The sequence below is a fragment of the Drosophila persimilis genome, unplaced genomic scaffold, assembly GCF_003286085.1.
Source record: "Drosophila persimilis strain 14011-0111.01,24,50 unplaced genomic scaffold, DperRS2 tig00000721-arrow-arrow-pilon, whole genome shotgun sequence".
Taxonomy (NCBI): domain Eukaryota; kingdom Metazoa; phylum Arthropoda; class Insecta; order Diptera; family Drosophilidae; genus Drosophila; species Drosophila persimilis.
This window is the reverse complement of record NW_020825344.1, coordinates 44,929-67,115: the sequence shown is the minus strand read 5'-3', so window position 1 is coordinate 67,115 and position 22,187 is coordinate 44,929. Positions and strand designations below refer to the sequence as shown.

At 50.6% G+C, this 22,187-nt stretch overlaps 1 protein-coding gene across 1 annotated transcript in view; it reads left to right on the top strand.

Annotated features, from left to right (window-relative positions):
• Positions 1-5,807: 5,807 nt before the first annotated feature.
• LOC6604447 overlaps positions 5,808-22,187 on the top strand; it is a gene marked incomplete at both ends in the record, with an annotated part of 61,262 nt that continues 44,882 nt past the window's right edge. Inside the window, 8 exon segments of the mRNA XM_026992243.1 lie at positions 5,808-6,314; positions 6,530-6,883; positions 8,670-9,132; positions 9,134-14,487; positions 14,490-15,827; positions 16,735-17,043; positions 17,108-18,916; positions 18,979-19,071. Of these exon segments, the coding sequence (XP_026848044.1) occupies positions 5,808-6,314; positions 6,530-6,883; positions 8,670-9,132; positions 9,134-14,487; positions 14,490-15,827; positions 16,735-17,043; positions 17,108-18,916; positions 18,979-19,071 (10,227 nt within the window).

The following is a 22,187-nucleotide window of genomic DNA, read 5'->3' as shown; positions in this document are numbered from 1 at the left end:
TAAGAAAACCGCCAGAGTCAAGAGCCCCAGAGCTCAAACGGCAACAGCAACCAACAGCAACACAAACCCAAACCCAAACCCAAATTCGGAATTCCGAAACCCCAGGATCCAGCAGCCAGCAGCCAAAAGGAATATTTCAATCTCAAGTTGCTGTCTGCTCAATGGGGAGCTGCTTGAGAGTGCCACAAGGTGATATTATGGGGCAGGAATGCGCTTGAATGCTCCCAATTTAATTATCTCTCTCCGCCTCCTCCTCGTGTATATGAAACCTGTCCCTACTTCTATCCGATTAGCATCCAATTAGAGGACTTCGAAGCATCCAAAATTTTCCTAGAAGCATTCCAAAATATTCTTCATCAATTAAACAAATTATAAATTAAATTAGTGAAGAAAAAACTTAATAATTTGTTTGCTCTCTTCGGCCTGCATTCATGTGTGAAAAATGGATGGAAAAACGTCGGAAAACTTTTGCAATTGGTCGAAAAGTGACGCCAAGAAAATACTGAGCCAGAGACGGTAAATGGCAGCAAATGGGAGAAGCATGCAACTTGCAACCAAAATAATGCGGTTTTGTGGCCAAAAATCAAAGGAAAACTCCAGTGCCAAGCAGTCTCGAGTCATGTAAGAATTTCACAAATTTCCCTGGACAAACAGAATGTTTTCGAGGCATAATGGAATCCATCCGGCAGCAAACAGAAAATAGAAAATAGAAAATAGAAACAGCAAAAGTTGCGGCCAACAATGAAAGCCGCAAAACATGGACTGGGCCCCGGATGAGGGGAATGGGGGTGTTCCAGTACGCCAGCTAATAGTCGAGGCAAATTAAATTCCCAAAGCTTGACTCAACACACAAGGAAAACTTCCTTCCAAATTGTTCCTTTATTTTCCTGCAAAACTTGGAAAAATTAAGGGCCAAAACCTTGAAGATTGCGCACTATAAATATCTTAATCTGCAGATTACTTAATTATTTACCAATCAACAATCGTCCCTTGCAGAAGAGAGAAATCTGGTCGCTTCATTAAGAGTCTTGTCCTTGCAGCATATCGTCGTCCTGCAGCCTGCCATTCTGCTGCTCCTCCGAGAAGAGGAAATTCCACTCAAGGTCGCCTCCTGCTCGGTGCCTATTTGCATAAGGATAATTAGCTTTAATTTTGAAAAAGAATCGCCTGAATGAACCGAACGAGGGAATCAAAGAAGCCAATCATAATTGGCGGCCATCGAAGCGGCACCAGCCCCAGCCCCAGCCCCAGCCCCAGATGGACTCTCGCCTGTCCTTGGCTTCGTATTGATTGAAGGAGGACCAAGCTGCAGGACCAGCACCAGTACGTCTTCCTCTGCTGCTGTGCTGCTGGATGTCCTTGCCCGATGGCCCCCTACAATTGGGGCTGTCAACGCTGGCAGTCCTGTCGATGCCATCGATGATGTCGATGATGATTCCGATGATTGCATTATTTCATGTTCATAACTCAAATGGGTTCGATCCAGAAATGGCGATGGCACGGCGCGGCGCGGCGCTGGCACGGCGCTGGCTTCGTTAACGCATCGCAAAAGTCCAGTTATGCAATGACTGTTGAAAAATGATAAATCCGCACGCACGCACACAGTCGTAAAGTCGCGCCACAGATAGTGACCTATATCTGGCCTATCGATCCTTCTAATGCATTTGTCTTGCAGCCACAGCGGCAGCCCCAGCCCCAGCCCGAGCCACAGCCACAGCTACAGCACTCCGCGTGCAATAAATGGAATGATCCTCTCGAATAGAGTGCTAAAATTTATATCCAAAGACAACAAGGAAAAAACACGCTCAAAAAGAGTCGAGAACACCCTGAAAGAGAGGATAGTATGATTTTAGCCAGATGTTTGTGACGCAAAGAGGGTATTATATACAAAGGTCGTAAAGTAGATAGATCTTAGAAATAACAAGAGCTCTTGGCTGTTTATTTATGATTATCTTTACTTCCACTAGTATTTCATACAATTTCCATAGGAAGGATCGGTTGATAAACCAATCTCTGTATGAAAGGGTATCCACTGCTTCAGACCCTCTACAGCTGTGGCCTTTTGCTATTGGATTTGTCCGCTCGAGCCGAACGATCGTTCGCGCTGTCCGCCGCCACGTTCACCGGCTGGCAGGCGGCTGCTCCCTTTCGTTTCGCTAACTGGGGCAGATCATTAAAACGGATAAAATAGATTGTGCCCACGTAGCAACGCCGTCACAGTCGCGATCGCAGCACCAGCAACAGCTCCAGCACCAGCTCCAGGTCTGTGGCGGTAGCATTGTCGGCGCTTAATGCCGCCGCCTGTCCTCAAAAGCCGCAAACGGCACTGGCACTGGCACTGCCTCCAATGTGGGACTCTCGATTGCCTCCAACCTCGACTTCAACTCCAGGGCGGACTTCAATCCGTCGTCGTCTTTGGGGCTGGGCAACGCACCAGTTGGAGATCAACGTCAGATGATAAGCCCTGGTTTTTTTTATACTATACGAGTACTATATCTTTTTTTTGGTTCAGAACATACGCGTCGTCGATTGTCGGTGGCTTCTTATTATTTTTTGTCTTATTTTTTGTATGTTTTTATAGGTACTTTGCACTTTTTGCATATCAAAATGGCAGCAATTAATTCTCGTGTCGAAGCCGGCATGAAAGGCATGAAAATGGCTTTAAGCGTCGGCATTAACACGCCTAATTATACGAGCGTGTATTTGCCACATTTACGCACAAATGAGGGGCGTCTCCACCAAAGAGCAAAAGCCACCCATGGATCTCCAGCTCTACCTCTAAGTCTGAGCTCTAGCTCTATTTTTGGGTCCGGATCCGGCTGACATCACTTTGCCACTCGACCTTGATCTTAGAGCATATACTTAGTTTATGGAAAAACTTGCCGCATAATTGCGTAACAAATTGTTAACTAATTTTGGTTTTCTTTATTATGATTTCTTCGTCTCTTCCCCCCACCTCGTTTTGCTCGAGTTCAAGTTCAGAGTAGATTTGTGTGCCTTTTTTCTGTATTCGTATTACGATTTATTCGAGCTGCTAATCATCGCCTGGCAGTGGAGCATGAAAGTCATGTCCGCTCGTAAATTTTATCTGTATGTAGCCATAGTCAGCCTCATGTGGTTTTCGGATGCACTGAGAAATCATGGCACGAATGTCATAACTCAAATTGCACTGGATGCTAATTAAGTACACAATTACACAATTTATTGGATAGACGCCAGACAGACGAGACGGGACCATTGGAGACCAGACCATGCTTTATCTAATGTGCATATTAGATCAGTTGTTGCATTTCAGGTTTAGTTTTACAATAGTCTGATTGGTAATTAGTTTTAATTAGGGCAGTGCTTTATGAGAAGGCAAAATGTGCAAAGGCACCCATCGAAGGGAATAGAGCACTATTGATACCCCACTTCGTATCTTATTCATTAAACAATAGCTGCGATTGATATTTATCAATAAATGGCAAACTATTCTTCCTCTCAAGTTTTTTAGCTGTAAAAATGTTCCATAAGCAAAAGGATACAAGTGTACGTTTAAGTCCCAAAAAGATAGTGCAATTACAAATCGATAAATCAATTTTATATCCAAGCTATGGAATCGCAAGTTCTTTCGTTTGCCAAAATCTGAACGGGATATAAAATTAAATAATTATTTTAATTGTATATTCAATTATATCTGATTTTCTTTGAAGCAGGAAATCCCTACTGAGGCACACTCAACGCTCTCTGCGAGTATATAGAGAGTATACATAGGTACAAAATTGTATATAATACTTATAAAATAATCATCTAAGCATTTCCTTTGTGGTGTGTGTGTGTGTCTATATTTAATGACCAGATCACCGCACTTTAAAATGCCGCTTGAAAGAAATCTTGTTCTGACGATTATGGTCAGCATTTAGAGAGACGGACAGGAAATCCAAGAAGAAGCATGGCTCCGGGAATTATGTCAGCATCATTTCAGGCAATCGTTGGGTCTAATCACATTGAGTCACGCATATATTTGATTGCTTTTAAAGCGGTCAAATCTGGGCAGAATCTAGGCACGCCTACTGCCCCAAAACTAGAGAGCCAGCAAATTTGTGAACATCATTCTCAGAGGAGGCACAACTAATATTTACACTCAGCGTCTGAGACCAACAGGCTGTAAAAAGATCAGAGCTGGCAGGAGAGGCGCAACGGGGCATGCTACTAAGTTCATTAGACAGCCTTTGGTCAATGGCCCAACTCTGTCTCTGTCTTTGGCTCTGTCTCGGACCGTGTCTGGAATCGCGTGTCTGGGCACGGGGACCTGCTGCTGTCGTCTTGCAGTCGCATTGCATAAAGTAATTAAACTGACATTGAAACTTAGAAGAACATAGAATGCTTCCTGCTTCTGGAAAAACTTCTGGACTCCGGGACAGCATGGGGATGGCAGATGGCAGTGGAGACTACTCGGTAGTCGACGAGGATGATGACATTGAGTAATCAGAGTTTGCAATTGCCACAAACATGGAATGCTGTCATATCAGTTGGTTGTTAAGAGCGAATACCAGTTTCGGCCGTACCCCGACCGAGAGGAGAGAGGAGGAGTGATGATCCTCTTAATTTATAAGCTAAAAACTAGTAATTATAACTGAACGACCAACTCGTTCTTGTTGTAATTATAAGGGACCCAAACCCTACACACATATGCCGATTCGCTGCTATCTATCTACAGAGCTCGTCCTTGTCTTTGCCTTTTGCCAACTTTTGTATTTATGTCATATTAGCTATAAATGTACAACTTTTGCTTAGTCGCAGGCCCTCGGATGATTAATGGGCCCAGATTGCGGTCCCGGAGAACGGCTGCCGGCTCGTAGTCGGTCTGTTTCAATCCAGCTGTAGTGCCGCTTCATTGGCTCCGTGTCTTTCTCTCTGGCAATAGTCAATTCTCGATACGATTCGATGCGATACGATGCGATGCGCTGCGCTGCGCGCTAATGGAGCAGAAAGCTCTGAGCCACAGCTCATTCTCCGCATCCTCCCCCTTCCGCCAGAGAATCAGACAGCGGACATGAAAGGTTAGGTTGGATTCAGGCTTATGCAATTTGAGAGTTCTGGTGAATGTAGAAATCGATTCTCACTAAGAAATGTCGTTGATTAAGATTGTAATCATGAGATTTGTCTCTGTCTCTGAAGCGTTCTTAAGTCTCAATTTCTATGAACATTCTGAATGAATCTTTGGGATGCACTAAGACCGATTCTTTTTGAGAAGATTGATTACTATTTTCTTGGAGGTATCCAAATCTCTCTGTTTCTGTAGATTCGAATTGCAATGGTTTTAAATATTCTTCTACTGAATTGTCTAATTTCTATGATCTATGGTTGTCCCATTAACATTGGCCACACACCCATATCTACTCTTATTCGTATTCGTATCCAATTGCTATGAAAATGTATGCAACTGGTGCATCCTGTGCTCTGACATTGTCGTCGGGGCTTCCACTCGCGCGAATGACACTGAAATGTCATGCGTAATATGCAAATCTCGATGGCATCCATTGCCACATGGCTGCTACTCCATGTCCGATTCCCCGCGACTGTGAATGCGAGCAGAGCGCGCATTCAAGCGGCAAAATGCGTAGAGAGACCGGCAGTCAAAGCCAGAGCTAGAGCCAGAGCCAGAACACGTCTCTTGGATGGTGCCGCCTGCGTGGGGGGGCATGCAATAAATAAGTTGGAAGGTGGAAGATAATGTACTGCGTTTGGATTTTAATTACTTGTCATTTGTTGTGTAGCATCTTCGATTAATCACGGTCCTCCGTCGTATCTTCCTCTACTTGCAGACATTGACGAATGCCAAGATCCCGCGATAGCAGCGCGATGCGTGGAGAATGCCGAGTGCTGTAATCTGCCGTCGCACTTCCTGTGCAAGTGCAACGATGGGTACGAGGGCGACGGTGAAGTGCTCTGCACGGATGTGGACGAGTGCCGCAATCCGCAGGCCTGCCCCCCGAACGCCCAGTGCATCAACACGCCTGGGAACTACACCTGTGCCTGTCCCGAGGGCTTTGTGGGCGCCGATCCCTACAAGGACTGTCAGGACGTGGACGAGTGCACATATCCGAATGTCTGCGGACCCGGTGCCATATTTACGAATCTCGCGGGCAGTTATCGCTGCGACTGCCCGCCGGGATACGACGGCGATGGACGCGCCGACCAAGGATGCGTGGACCAGGACGAGTGTGCTCGATCTCCCTGCGGCCGCAATGCCAACTGTTTGAATAACGACGGCAGCTTCCGCTGCCTCTGCCCCGACGGCTACAGCGGGGATCCCATGCACGGCTGCGAGGGTGAGTGCAACAGATAGCCTAGAAGTTTAATCATCATTTGACATTTGACATTTACCATTTTGGTTGTATTTTTTGCACTTTTGTTTGTTTTTGAATTGGCGGCACCTACAAAATACCAAAACAAAATACCAACACGCACACATCACACACACAACATACCAACATTAATGCACCGCAAAATGCTACATTAATACCGAAACAAAACATAATACCAGATGTTGATGAATGCGCCACTAACAATCCATGCGGTTCGGGTGCTGAATGCGTGAACATGGGCGGTAGCTATCAGTGTCGTTGTCCCCTCGGCTTCGTCCTCGAGCACGATCAGAACGCAGAGCCACCTCTCGCCATCCTGCCACTGGGCTATGGCCAGGGGGAAGCCGATATCCATACGGCGGTGGCTCCTGCCACATCGGGCGCGGGCTTGGCCTGCCTGGACATCGATGAGTGCAACCAGCCGGATGGCATGGCCAAGTGCGGCACCAACGCCAAATGCATTAACTTTCCGGGCTCGTATCGATGTCTGTGCCCGAGTGGATTCCAAGGACAGGGCTATTTGCATTGCGAGAGTTAGTATTTATTGCCTGCTTTAGACATGCTTCGTCCCCAGGCTCTATTTTCCGTATTATAGTATATTCCGATGGAAATACTTGGTATTTTCAGATTTGTATTACACCTTTTATAGTAGTTTCAATCGTTTAAGCGATATTTGAAATATATTCCAGTGAAAATACCAAGTATATTCTTAGATATTACGGAATTTTCAGTATTATATTTAGTATTTAAATTGCAAAATACTGAAAAAAGAGCCTGAATATTTTTGTAACTCCACGAGGCTTGCAAGATCCGAGGGGATAAAACACCCGCATGGACTTGCAGACCTTGTGGGGGGCGCTTCCTCCTAAAATTCCCAATCCCTCCCACCCGCTAAATGCCTTTAAAGCTGCCTATTTTTTTTAGCAAGCTTCAAGCCTTAGCTTTTATGCTTTTCTAGCAGTTGCATGCTTTTCAGACAGCTTCCTCCTCGACACCCACTGTAGTCCTCCCTCCCACCTCTATCCCTCTATCTACAATATCTGTATCCAGTATCTCCTCCCGCTCCCCCACTTCACGCTATATGCTCCATCGCCTGTCTATCATCCAATTTTGTATTGTTTTTATACCCGATACTCAAAATGAGTATTGGGGTATATTAGATTTGTGGTGAAAATGGATGTGTGTAACGTCCAGAAGGAATCGTTTCCGACCCCATAAAGTATATATATTCTTGATCAGCATCAATAGCCGAGTCGATTGAGCCATGTCTGTCTGTCCGTCTGTCCGTCCGTCCGTCTGTCCGTCTGTCCGTCCGTCCGTCTGTCCGTCTGTCCGTCCCCTTCAGCGCCTAATGCTCACAGACTATAAGAGCTAGAGCAACGATGTTTTGGATCCAGACTTCTGTGATATGTCACTGCTACAAAAATATTTCAAAACTTTGCACCGCCGACTTCCGCCCCCACAAAGGGCGAAAAACTGTGGCATCCACAATTTGAAAGATACAAGAAAACAAAAAACGCAGAATCGTAGAAGATGACTATATCTTCTAGAGTGCAAAATCTGAACCAGATTGTATAATTATTATAGCCAGAATCACGAAAACAATTCTTCTCTCTCTGTCTCACTCTAACACACAGGTTTCATGGTCGGTTTTGCCAATTGCAAAATATGAGTTCAAGGATCTCAGAACCCATAAAAGCTAGTGCAACCAAATTTGGTATCCACACTCCTGTGATATCGGACCTTGACCGTTTTGTGTCAAAATTTCGCCGCACCCCCTTCCGCCCCCGCAAAGGATGCAAATCTGGGGATATTCACAAATCTCAGAGACTATTAAGGCTAGAATAACAAAATTTGGTATCCGCACTTCTGCTAGATCTCACTATAAAACGTATATCTCAGAATTTCGCCCCACCCCCTTCCGCCTCCACAAAGGACGAAAAACTGTGGCATCCATAATATTGAGGATACAAGAAAACTAAAAACGCAGAATCATAGATAATAATCATATCTATCAGATTGCTGAATTTTGATCAGACGTCACGCTCAGACTGATTTTCTGTCTCTCTCGCACACACTCTTTGTCGTTTCGTTTAATATTAGCGCCGTCTGCCGGAATAGAGCTATACTGACTTAGTATCGGGTATAACTGTAGAGTTGCGGTGTCCGCAGCAACTCACAACGTTCCCCCTCGTTGAATACTAATTTAATTAATTTATAAATATATTTAACCCAATCCCCCAACCACCACCACCACCACCACAACCCGCCAATGAACCACGCGTTTGCCCCAAACACCCTGCCCCTCGACCGATCCAGACATCAACGAGTGTCAGGACAACCCGTGCGGCGAGAATGCCATCTGCACGGACACGATCGGAAGCTTTGTGTGCACCTGCAAGCCGGACTACACCGGCGATCCCTTCCGCGGCTGCGTGGACATTGACGAGTGTGCCGCCCTGGACAAACCCTGCGGCCAGCACGCCCAGTGCGAAAACACGGTTCCCGGGTACAACTGCAAGTGTCCGCAGGGCTACGACGGCAAGCCCGATCCAAAGGTGGCCTGCGAACAGGTGGATGTGAACATCCTCTGCCGCAGTAATTTCGATTGCACCAACAACGCCGAGTGCATTGAGAACCAGTGCTTCTGCCTTGACGGATTCGAGCCCATTGGCGCCAGTTGTGTGGACATCGATGAGTGTCGCACCCATGCAGAGGTCTGCGGCCAGCATGCCCAGTGCCTGAACACTCCCGGCTCGTATCGTTGCGACTGTGAGGCCGGTGGGCAGTCCCCCGAGGATGGCCTGCAAGCAGCCCTGCGAGGATGTCCGCTGTGGGCCGCATGCCTACTGCAAACCGGACCAGAACGAGGCCTACTGCGTCTGCGAGGAGGGATGGACCTACAATCCCAGTGATGTAGCCGCCGGTTGTGTGGACATTGACGAGTGCGATCTGCTGCATGGACCCTTTGGCAGCTGTGGCCAGAACGCCACATGCTCCAACACCGCCGGTGGTTACTCGTGCGCCTGTCCTCCAGGCTTCTCTGGAGATCCGCACAGCAAGTGCGTGGATGTGGACGAGTGCCGGACTGGCAGTAAATGCGGATCGGGCGCCGAGTGCGTGAACATGCCCGGCGGTGGATACACCTGTCGCTGTCCCGAACACACCATTGCCGATCCCGATCCCAGTGTGCGCTGCGTACCCATCGTGAGCTGCACGACCAGCGAGAACTGTCCCGGAAATGCCATCTGTGACGAAACGAAGCGTTGTCTGTGCCCGGAGCCGAATATAGGCAACGATTGCCGGCATCCGTGCGAAACGCAGGACTGCGGAGCCCATGCCCAGTGCATGCTGGCCAATGGTCAGGCGCAGTGCCTCTGTGCACCCGGCTACACTGGAAATGCCGCTCTTCCCGGCGGCTGCAACGACATTGACGAGTGCCGGGCCAATCCTTGTGCGGAGAAGGCCATTTGCACCAACACAGCGGGTGGATATCTTTGCCAGTGCCCGGGCGGATCATCGGGCGATGCTTACCGCGAGGGATGTGCCACATCCAAGAGTGCAGGCTGTTCCGACGCGAATCCCTGTGCGGCTGGCGAGAGCTGCGTGCAGGATTCGTACACAGGAAAAAGCGTGTGCATCTGCCGCCAGGGCAAGAACCTGCCCGGAAGCTACGAGTGCCGCTGCCCGCAGGGCCACACCGGCAACCCCTTCATCATGTGTGAGATCTGCAGCACCGCAGAGTGCCAGTGCCAGGCGCCGTACAAGCTTCTGGGCAACAGCTGCGTCCTCGCGGGCTGCTCCAGTGGCGGCCAGGCCTGCCCCAGCGGTGCGGAATGCATCTCCATTGCCGGTGGCGTGAGTTACTGCGCCTGCCCCAAGGGTTACCAGACGCAGCCGGACGGCACCTGTGCGGATGTCAACGAGTGCGAGGAGCGCGGCACCCAGCTCTGCGCCTTTGGAGCTCAGTGCGTGAATCAGGCCGGGGGCTACACCTGCCACTGTCCCGAGGGCTACCTGGGGGATGCCTACAACGGACTTTATGCTCCGGCCCAAAGGAAGTGCGCCGCAGACAAGGAGTGTGCCAGCAACGAGAAGTGCATCCAGCCGGGAGAGTGTGTCTGCCCACCGCCGTACTTCCTCGATCCTCAGGACAACAACAAGTGCAAGAGCCCCTGCGAGCGATTCCCCTGTGGCATCAATGCCAAGTGCACGCCCTCGGATCCCCCGCAATGCATGTGCGAGGCGGGCTTCAAGGGCGATCCCCTGCTCGGCTGCACAGACGAGGATGAGTGCGCGCATTTGCCATGCGCCTACGGTGCCTACTGCGTGAACAAGAAGGGAGGATACCAGTGCGTGTGCCCCAAGGGATTTACCGGAGACCCGTACAAGAGCGGCTGCATCTTTGAGAACGGAACGCCCAAGAGCAAGTGCCTCAGCAACGAGGATTGCGCGAGTAATCTGGCCTGCCTCGACGGCAGTTGCCTGAGTCCCTGTGCCAGTCTCCTGTGCGGATCGAACGCCTACTGCGAGACCGAACAGCATGCGGGATGGTGTCGCTGTCGCGTGGGTTTCGTCAAGAATGCCGATGGCGAGTGCGTCTCCCAGTGCCAGGACGTGATCTGCGGCGAGGGAGCCTTGTGCATACCCACCAGCGACGGACCCACCTGCAAGTGCCCGCAGGGACAGCTGGGGAATCCCTTCCCCGGCGGCAGCTGCAGCACGGATCAGTGTACGGCCACGCGGCCTTGCGACGAGCGTCAGATCTGCATCAACGGACGCTGCAAGGAGCGCTGCGATGGGGTCGTCTGCGGCATTGGAGCCACCTGCGACAAGAACAACGGAAAGTGCGTCTGTGAACCGAACTTTGTCGGCAATCCTGATCTCCTCTGCATGCCGCCCATCGAGATGGCCAAGTGCTCGCCAGGCTGCGGGGACAATGCCCATTGCGAGTACGGATTGGGACAGAGCCGATGTGCCTGCAATCCGGGAACATATGGCAATCCCTACGAGGGCTGTGGCGCCCAGAGCAAGAATGTCTGCCAGCCGAATAGCTGTGGTCCGAACGCGGAATGTCGCGCTGTGGGAAACCACATCACGTGCCTCTGTCCGCAGGGCTTCAGCGGCAATCCCCATGTGGGCTGCCAGGACGTGGACGAGTGCACCAACAAACCGTGCGGCCTAAATGCCGCCTGCCTCAACACTGCCGGTGGCTTCGAGTGCCTCTGCCTGTCCGGACACGCCGGAAATCCCTACAGCAGCTGCCAACCCATCGAGAGCCGGTTCTGCCAGGATGCAAACAAGTGCCAGTGCAACGAGCGCGTGGAGTGCCCCGATGGCTACAGTTGCCAGAACGGACAGTGCAAGAACCTCTGCTCCAAGGCGGACTGTGGACCGCGTGCCATCTGCGATGCTGGGAAATGCCACTGCCCCATGGGCTACATCGGAGATCCGCATGATCTCAGCGAGGGATGCAGCGTGCGCGGCCAGTGTGGCAACGATGCCGACTGCCGTCACACGGAGATCTGCTTCCAGCTGGGCAGGGGTCTGCGCAAGTGCGTGGATGCCTGCTCGAAGATCCAGTGCGGTCCCAATGCCCTCTGCGTGGGCGAAGATCATCGCTCGTCGTGCATCTGCTCCGACGGTTTCTTCGGCAATCCGAGCAATCTGCAAGTGGGCTGCCAGCCGGAACGGACGATACCCGAAATGGAGGACAAATGCAAAACGGACAAGGACTGCGAGCGCGGCTTCGGCTGCCAGACTTCATCGGCCCATGGCACTCGGGATTGCATTAATCTATGCTCGAATGTGGTCTGCGGACCGAACGAGCTGTGCAAGATCAATCCCGCGGGACATGCCAACTGCAATTGTGCCGAGAGCTTCGTGTGGAACCCGGTGGTCTCCTCGTGCGAGAAACCCTCGCTGCCCGACTGCACCAGCGATGCCAACTGTCCGGATGCCTCCGCCTGTCGCCCGGACGTCCTGGGCGTGCTCAAGTGCGTGGCCATCTGCGATTCCTTCACCTGTCCGGCCAATGCCATTTGCGTGGCCCGGCAGCACCAGGGACGCTGCGACTGCCTGAACGGTTTTGTGGGAAATCCCAACGATCGGAATGGCTGCCAGCCGGCGCAGAAGCATCAGTGCCGCAGCCATGCCGAGTGCCAGGAGTCGGAGGCCTGCATCAAGGACGAGACCACCCAAACGCTGAGCTGTCGCCCAGCCTGCGAGTCGGTCAAGTGCGGCCCCCGTGCCGTCTGCATCACGAACAACCATCAGGCCCAGTGCCAGTGTCCGCCCGGACCATTCGCCGGCGATCCGTACGATCCGTTCAATGGCTGCCAGAGCGTGCCGTGTGTCTACAATCACGACTGTTTCACCACCCAAATGTGCAACCGAATGACCCACACCTGCTTCGATGTCTGCGACGAGGAGTCGTGTGGCGAGAATGCCATCTGCTTGGCCGAGGATCATCGCGCCGTGTGCCAGTGCCCTCCCGGATTCCGTGGCGACCCACTGCCCGAGGTGGCTTGCACCAAACAGAGCGGCTGTGCCGCAGGAACCTGTCATGCATCGGCCATTTGTGAGGTCGCACCCGAGGGACCCGTGTGCAAGTGTCCGCCTCACTTCGTGGGCGAACCCAAGAGCGCGGGCTGCCGTCCGGACGGCCAGTGCCCCAATGGGGATGCCGACTGTCCGGCCAACACCATCTGCGCGGGCGGACGCTGTCAGAATCCGTGCGACAACGCCTGCGGATCGAATGCCGAGTGCAAGGTCGTGAACCGGAAGCCCGTCTGCAGTTGTCCGCTGCGTTTCCAACCCATCTCCGATTCGGCCAAGGACGGATGCGCCCGCAGCGCCTCCAAGTGCCTGACCGACGTGGACTGCGGCGGAGAGCTGTGCTTCAACGGCCAGTGCCGCATCGCGTGCCGGAACTCGCAGGACTGCTCCGACGGCGAGAGCTGTCTGAACAACGTCTGTGTGGTGGCCTGCCTGGACCACAGCCAGTGCGCCAGTGGCCTGGCCTGAGTGGAGGGTCACTGCACCATCGGCTGCCGCAGCAACAAGGAGTGCAAGCAGGACCAGTCCTGCATCGAGAACAAGTGTCTGAATCCGTGCCAGTCCGGCAACAGTTGCGGCCCCAATGCCCTCTGCAACATTGCCCAGCACCGGAGTCAGTGCAGCTGTCCGGAGGGATTCGAGGGCAATCCCACGCCCGAACAGGGCTGCGTGCGAGTGCCCGCTCCCTGCCTGGCCAGCAATCAGTGCCCCAACGGACACATGTGTATCGGCAACCAGTGCAATCTCCCCTGCACCAAGACCTCCTCCTGCGCGATTGGAGAGCGCTGCTATCAGCAGGTGTGCCGCAAGGTCTGCTACACCAGCAACAACTGTCTGGCCGGGGAGATCTGTAATGCGGATCGCACCTGCCAGCCAGGATGCGACTCCGACGCGGACTGCCCGCCCACAGAGCTCTGCCTCACTGGAAAGTGCAAGTGCGCCAGCGGATTTATTGGCACGCCCTTTGGCTGCTCCGACATCGACGAGTGTACGGAGCAGCCGTGCCATGCCAGTGCCCGGTGCGAGAATGTGCCCGGTTCTTATCGCTGTGTGGGTCCCGAGGGTACCGTCGGCGATGGATACACCAAGCAGGGCTGTTCCCAAGGGCGGCAATGCCACCAGCCGGACGATTGTGCCAACAATTTGGCCTGCATACAGGGCAAGTGCACGGATCCGTGCCTGCAGACCGTGTGCGGAGCCATTGCCCATTGCCAGTCGGAAGGACACGAGGCTCAGTGTAGCTGTCCTGCTGGATATCTAGGTGATCCAAATGATACAGGAGTCGGCTGCTTCAAGGTCGAGTGCATCGATCATGTGGACTGTGCCAGCGATCGTGCCTGCGATGCGGAGACGAATCGCTGCATCAAACCCTGCGACCTAACCGGCTGCGGCAAAGGAAACTGCGAGGTGTCCGACCACAAGGCGGTATGCGCCTGCTACGAGGGATACCAACTGGTCAGCGGATGAGTGTGCGAAGATATCAACGAGTGTCTGTCGCAGCCCTGCCACAGCACGGCCTTCTGCAACAATCTGCCTGGAAGCTACAACTGCCAGTGCCCCGAGGGACTCATCGGAGATCCCAGCAGGCCGGATGCCGGGATCCCAGCGAATGCCTCAGCGATGTCGACTGCCCCGCAACCGCCAGTTGCCAGAATTCCCGATGCCGCAGTCCCTGCGAACGGCAGAATGCGTGCGGCATCAATGCCAACTGTCAGGCTCAAAGCCACCAGGCCGTGTGCACCTGCTCCGCGAATTCCCGCGGAGATCCTCTCGTCGAGTGCGTACACAGCGAGTGCTCGGACAACGATGACTGTGGCGGGGACAAGGCCTGCCTGGATGCCAAATGTATTGATCCTTGCTCTCTGCCCAATGCCTGCGGAGCCCAGGCTCTCTGTTCGGTCCAGAATCACATCGGAGTCTGTGCCTGCGAGTCGGGCAGCACCGGAGATGCCAAACAGGGATGTGTGCCACTGCAATACTGCCAGCAGGATGCGCAGTGCGCACAGGGAAGCATTTGCTCGCATGGAATTTGCAGCCCTCTCTGCAGCACCAACAGGGATTGCATCTCGGAGCAGTTGTGCCTTCAAGGCGTCTGCCAGGGCACCTGTAAATCCAACACGACCTGTCCCCAGTTCCAGTTCTGCTCGAACAACATCTGCACTAAGGAGCTGGAGTGCGGCGCCAATACGGACTGTGGCGAGGACGAGACCTGCCAGATGGATGCCTACGGACGTGCCCGCTGTGAGCCCGTGTGCCTCGGTCGTGCCGCCTGTGGCCGCAATGCCGAGTGTGTGGCTCGCTCCCACTCTCCGGACTGTATTTGCAAGGATGGGTTCTTTGGGGATGCCAAGTCGGGCTGCCGCAAGATCGAGTGCAGCAGCGACGAGGACTGTTCGAACGACAAGAGCTGCGACAATAATATGTGCAAGATCGCCTGCCTGATAGGCCAGCCCTGCGGGGACAACGCTCTCTGCACCACGGAACACCATCAGCAGGTGTGCCACTGCCAGCCCGGCTTCAGTGGCGATCCCCGCGTACGCTGCGATGTCATTGACTTTTGTCGCGATGCTCGGTGCGGACCCGGTGCCCGTTGCCGGAACTCGCGCGGCTCCTATAAGTGTAGCTGTCCCCCCGGCCTCGTTGTTGACCCGTATAATGAGGGCTGTCGCAGCTCCGTGGAGTGCGAGACCAACGAGGACTGTCCCCCGCATGCTGCATGCACCAAAACTAACGGCGTGGCCAAGTGTCACGATCTCTGCGCACAACTGCAATGTGGCCCCATCGCTCACTGTGCATGCCGCATGGGCTACGACGGCCAACCCGCTGACCGGGTGGCCGGCTGTAAGCCATTGCCCGTTCCCTGTCAGGTCACCGGCGACTGTCCCACAAACACCTACTGCTCGGATAGCGTCTGCAAACGTAAGTACTCCCCACGCACCCTTGCCTGCAAAAACCCCACCACCGACTCTACCACCTTCCGACTGCAAAACTCTACTACAAACAATTGCATTCGAATGCAGGTGTACCCGAACGAGTAAAGTCTATTTACCTATCTTCTTATTAGTACCTACTTACTCACTTACTTACCAAAAACTAGCACAGAAATCTATACCAGAGATGTTGTGGCATTCAATGGGGGTATTATTTTTATTACTTCTTTTTCTAAATAACTAGTACCATAAAAACCATACCTATTTAGCGTTTCATCGTAAAAATAACAGATTCTTTCAAAGCGAATTCTTCAAAACGAATGTAGCTGTTCACTTAGGGGAAATTTTTACTGCGATCACCCGAAAGTGATAGCAGAAAACGAACGAAAGCTGTGAGGTACATCACAAAGCAACTGTACAGTGGGCTGCGTAATTAACAAACAATATTAGAGCATTACTTTAGGGTACGCCAATGACTATGAATTATCGATTTAATAGCTAATAAGTATGATAAGGAAAATAATTGATTCTTTGTTGGAAATTATATCAAAGAGGGAAAGCATTCACAAATTAACTTTACAAACGCATCAAGTATTCCACAATAACTGATAAATATACGATTTAGATTCCTTTGCAAACCCTCAAGTGTGTCACAACATCTCAAGAAACTACCATAACTACTAGATACTTACTTCAAAACCTTGGACTGGCCTCGATGCCCACGCATTAAACCAAACGCTAACTCTAACTCTTAGACTAGATGCAAACTTAACTACAAATTACACACAAACGACAACACACGCCGAACACGAACGTTGCAAGAGACGGGAACTTAACCTCCTATAGAATTCAAGTCAATTAATTCTCTCTCTCTCTGATTTTCCCTATAAATATAGCTGCCTGCGTGCTGGACACCGAGTGTGGGCCGTCGGAGGTGTGCCAGGGCGGCCAATGCTTCAATCCCTGTGTCCAGCCCCAGGCCTGCGGCCAGAACGCCGAGTGCGTGATGTTGAACCACCTTAAACAGTGCCACTGCCCGGAGGGTTTCACCGGAGACTCGTCGAAGGAATGTGTCCGGGTGCCAGTTGCCTGCGATGGTGACTGCTCGCCTGGCTACACCTGCCGCGACTCCATGTGCCTTCCTGTGTGCCACAACGATCTGGAGTGTGCCTCCAACGAGAAATGCTTGCGGGGAAATTGCATGCGTAGGTTCCCTTCCTTCCCTTCCATCTCACATGATTTTCATACCTAAATCTGATCTTATTTTAGTGACCTGCCGCGTGGATAACGATTGCTTCTTGGGGCACGTCTGCCTGCACAACAAGTGCGTCTACGGCTGCCATGTGGATGATGACTGCAGTGCCTCCGAGTCCTGCCGCAACGATAAGTGTGTGAATCCCTGTGTGGAGAGTCCCTGCGGCCCAAATGCCGCCTGTTCGGTTTCCAATCACCGGGCCACCTGCAGCTGTCTGGAGAGCATGGTACCCAATCCCACGCCCCAGGTGGGCTGCGTGCGTGCCCCCCCGCTCGAGTGCCGCGAGAATCGCGACTGTGGCAACGGGCTGGCATGCTTCGAGTCTGTGTGCCGCCCCTTGTGCGCCGACGACGCCGGCTGCCTGACCAACGAGCGTTGCCAGCAGGGCGTCTGCAAGCCACTCTGTCGCCACGACAACGAATGCGCCCACGGCGAACTGTGTCTGGGTCTTAACTGCGTGCCCGGCTGCCGGTCCGACCAGGGTTGTCCGCCCGAGCTTTCCTGCTCTGCCCAACAGTGCGTGGATCCCTGTGCAGACCCCACGGCCTGTGGAACGAATGCCCTCTGCCAGACGATTGACCATCGCAAACAGTGCACTTGCCCGGAGGGACTTAGCGGCATGGCCAACGTGGCCTGCAAGGTTCCGCGAATCGCCTGCGGACGCAACGAGGACTGCCAGAACAACCAATTGTGCTACGCCGGAAGCTGTCAGGGCAAGTGTCGCAACGACCAGAACTGTCTCTCGGACGAGCGCTGCATGCGTGGAACCTGCCGCACAGTCTGCAACACGGATGAGGTCTGTGCCCAGGGCCAGATCTGCGAGAATCGTGTCTGTCAGACCGGTTGCCGCAACGACCTTAGCTGTGCGACCGACGAGGCCTGCGTGAACAAGAAGTGCCAGAATCCCTGTCGCAGCCCCGGCCAGTGTGGCCAGTGTGCCGACTGTCTGGTGGTGAATCATGGCGTCCAGTGCCAGTGTCCGGCCTCTTTCATTGGAGACGGCCTCACTGGCTGCCAACTGCCAGCGGAGCGCTGCCATCCCGGCTGTGAATGCGACGAGAACGGGGCCTACTGCGCCACAAAATGCTCCCGAACGGAGGACTGCGCCTGCGGACAACAGTGCGCGCGCGGAAAGTGTCGCAACAAGTGCGGACCCAAGCGACAATGCACCGTGGGACAGTTGTGCGAGAGAGGCGCCTGCATTGCCGGCTGCAAGTCCAACAGTGACTGTGCCGCCGACCAGAGCTGTGTGCGCGGCAAGTGTACAGACCCATGTGCCGACGACAAGGCCTGCGGACGCAATGCCCTGTGCACCGTGTCCGAGCATCGTATGCTCTGCTACTGCCCCGACGGCTATGAGGGAGAACCCAGTAAGGAGTGCGTGCAGTTCGAGTGTCGTCAGGACTCTGACTGCGACAGCAGCAAGCGATGCGATGGCGGCAAGTGCCGCAATCCCTGCCTGGAGTACGGTGCCTGCGGCACCAATGCCCAATGCCGTGTAGTTAACCGCCAGGCCCAATGTTCCTGCCCACCCGACTTCTTTGGAAATCCTGCCAGCGAGTGCCAGCCCCTGGACGGTGGCTGCTCCAACAGCCCGTGTGGCGTCAACTCCAAGTGTACCGAAGTGCCCGGCGGCTACGAGTGTGCCTGCATGGATGGCTGCATCGGGGATGCCAACAAGGGGTGCCTCTGCGAGGGACCTCTGGTGAATGCCTGTCATGATCATCCATGTGGATTGAATGCGGCCTGCCATGTGCTGGACAACGACCAAGCCGAGTGCTACTGCCCGGAGGACTTCCCCAACGGAGATGCCTATGTGCAATGTAAACCATATCTTAAGACTCTTTCAAAAACCAAAGCTAATCATCTTTATCCTTCGCGGTAGGTTATTTGACTCCACCGCAACAGGACTGCCGAACTCTCGGCTGCGATGTGGGCGACTGTGTGCGCCATGGCTATGAATATGTGTGCCAGCAGGGTAAGTGGCCCTCCATTTATACAAGTCTCGTGTGTTTTTAGCCCTTAGAGTACAGAATAGTGCCTAATCATGTTAACCAGCGTTCCGTTGCCTTTTTTTACCAACCAAAACCTAATAACTGGAGGTCTGTTAGTAACCAATTGAAATTGAATTTGTTGTTATAATTTTATTGGTTTTTATTAGCCATACATAGATGCGAGTTTTAAAACCACAAAACAAAAACAAAAACCACCCCAAGCTAATTAGCTAATTCCACTAATTCAAACACAGCCTCCTCCGGCTGCCTAGACTACTAGAAATACGTATTTGACCAAAGAGTTCAGTGTAGTGTGTGTGTGCCAAAGTCTAATACGTAATTGTTAGAGTATTTATTTATTTCTTAACAACCTATACACATGTGCGAAAAGCCAAGCATACGTATAATTCCAACCCCAGCACGCTCAAAACAGAACCACACAACACAACCACCTACACACAACAACGTACAATTCCCGATACCTGATCCTTGAATAGCCATCACCAGACCAAAGAGTTAGTTATAGTTCTTTAAGTATCCTTTAATATAGAATACAATGCAACCATACATAAATACAGCATATGGAAATTCGTGGATTGTTGCTGTCGCTATCGCGGTTACCCAATCTGTGCCTAAATTCATTTTTGAAACACACAAAATACCACTTACTCTATGAAGCAGTTTTTAAGTCTAGACCTTAAGTAAATTTAAAATCATACTAATCAGAAAGCAAACAAAGAAGAGCTCTTTCCCCCATAAAAAAACCTTGAAGCTTGCGTTCGTTCTCATTTTTCATTCTGGCTTTCATAGAGCTGCTCAACTCAACTCTCATTGGAATTCGTTTAGTCACCATACAAATTGGCTTCTGAATAACCATTTCTGTATTTTGAAAATCAGCTCTCCGCGGCATCCATATTCTCGCACAGATTCAGTAGACCAAAAGTTGGTTCATCCTCCTCCTTACCTAACAAAACAAAACAAAACAAAAAAAACGCCGCGATAGCGATACGTAGCCCCAGTATTAAATCTAAAACAAATCTAAATGAATCTAAAATTAAAAAAAAAAAAAAAATTAAAAATACAACACATAATAGACAACAATCCTCAACATATTCTTGATACTTGATAAAATCATAATCGAAATCCATAATCCCAAAAATTCCTATCCTTCCTTCCTACCGAATCCGCTCTGTCCACCGCCCACCTATTGTACCCTGCCCTATCCACAGCTCTGTCGTATCCCTATTTTTTGCTAAAAAGAAAAGCCCTTTTCGTAGATTTCTCAAATGAAAATAAAGTCTCAGATTGGGAACTGTGGACGGGACAATTCTCACACATAGTTCACACAACATATGCTTGAAATTTGAAACCAATTGAGAGGAACATACAATAGTAAATCAATTTAAGATCCACTACAATTCAATGATTGTATAGAATCCATAGCAAACCATAAAGCAACATCAACAATAACAGCAACTACAACAAAAACAAAACAACAACTTCTACTATTTTCAATGCATCCCTAAAGCAGTCAACAAAAAAACATATAACCGAAAAGATCTACTATTTGTACAAAATACACAACACTCCTTACAACAGTACATATTAAGACAGCTCCTGCTGCTGCCTATCCTACCACACACTCTATTGGTTGCAAACTCTTTTACAATAAACAACAACAAATAAAAACCCAGCCCGAATTGAACTTAAAATGTAACTAAATTTGACTAACCTTTCAATATTGTTTTTTGGTACATTTGACTAGCGATTAAGTTGTATATACAGAAAAAGTTGTACATATGTACATATTGTTTATAGGCCGCATCTAAGCGGCCAAAACTAACCAAAAAAAAAAATCAACCCCGAAAATATCCAATCTGTAAATATAATCGAGATTTAAACAAAACAATACTGTGAATTATGAATAACAAACGAGGATTGAGAGTTCGAAAACTAGTCTCCAAGTATTTCTAACGTACGTTTTCCAAATTGTATTTATTCTTACCCATCGATTTTCCAACTACTATTTCCTGTACTCTTACTAAAGCCTACCTATATTCCTATAAAAAGCTAATCTTCCGCTCTCTTTCTCTGAATCTGAATCAATCAATCAATCACTCACTCACCAAAACCAATCGCCAATAACGTGTCTCTCGTGAGGGCAGAGCGCATGTGTTGGATGTCGTGTAATTTTTGCCATTACTGAACAAAATCCAAACAACAAAAAAACAACAACATACAAAAACCAATATGTATTAGCTCGAATTCGCATTAATCTCCAGATATATATATCATTGATCAGCATCAAATTGGGTATATCTCCTGCTCTATATGCTCGCTCGTTAAAATATGGTAAATCATCAAGGATTGTAACTATTGCTCACATGTTCTCACTGCTACTACGCCTGCTACTCGCTCTCTTGTACGCTGCCTCCAAAACTATCAAATTCATTCGACGAAACCCAGAAGCAGTCAGAAATTGGCTTGCTTTTAGATACGATACTAAATACTACAAACTACATATTATAAAACCCGAGTTATTGTGAGATGTTCCCTTCACAGTTCTACAATTTGAATAAGACAACCAAATGAAATCTGAAAGAATTTTTTTGCTGCACTAAATTTTGGATGAGGAAATCCAATATTTATCTTTCTTTAGTTTTCGCTTCCTTGTGATTTCTTTTTGCACACCGTTTCTGAACACAGTTCGTTGACAAATTCCCAACCCCCCACTCTAAAATTTTACTTTACTCTAACAAAATCCCATGCACAAAACCCCCAACCCCCCAAAACTGAGTCCACAACAATCCCACTGACACTTAATCGAACACCACAAACCGAACCACAAAAACCGACCCACAACACACACAATAAAACACAAAAAACACTCAAGCAAAAAAGAAGTCCAAATCAAAACAAACCAACAAAAATATAACTTGATTATACTGTTTATATATTGTCTCGTTTAAGATTTCTCCCTTTTTGTTTATTAGAAACGTTTAGATATAAGATTTACCCCCAGACCCTACAGCACCCATCCACCCAAACACTTTTGTTTTATGCAAAAAGCAAACCCAGAATCTTCTACCAGGCTCTGTCT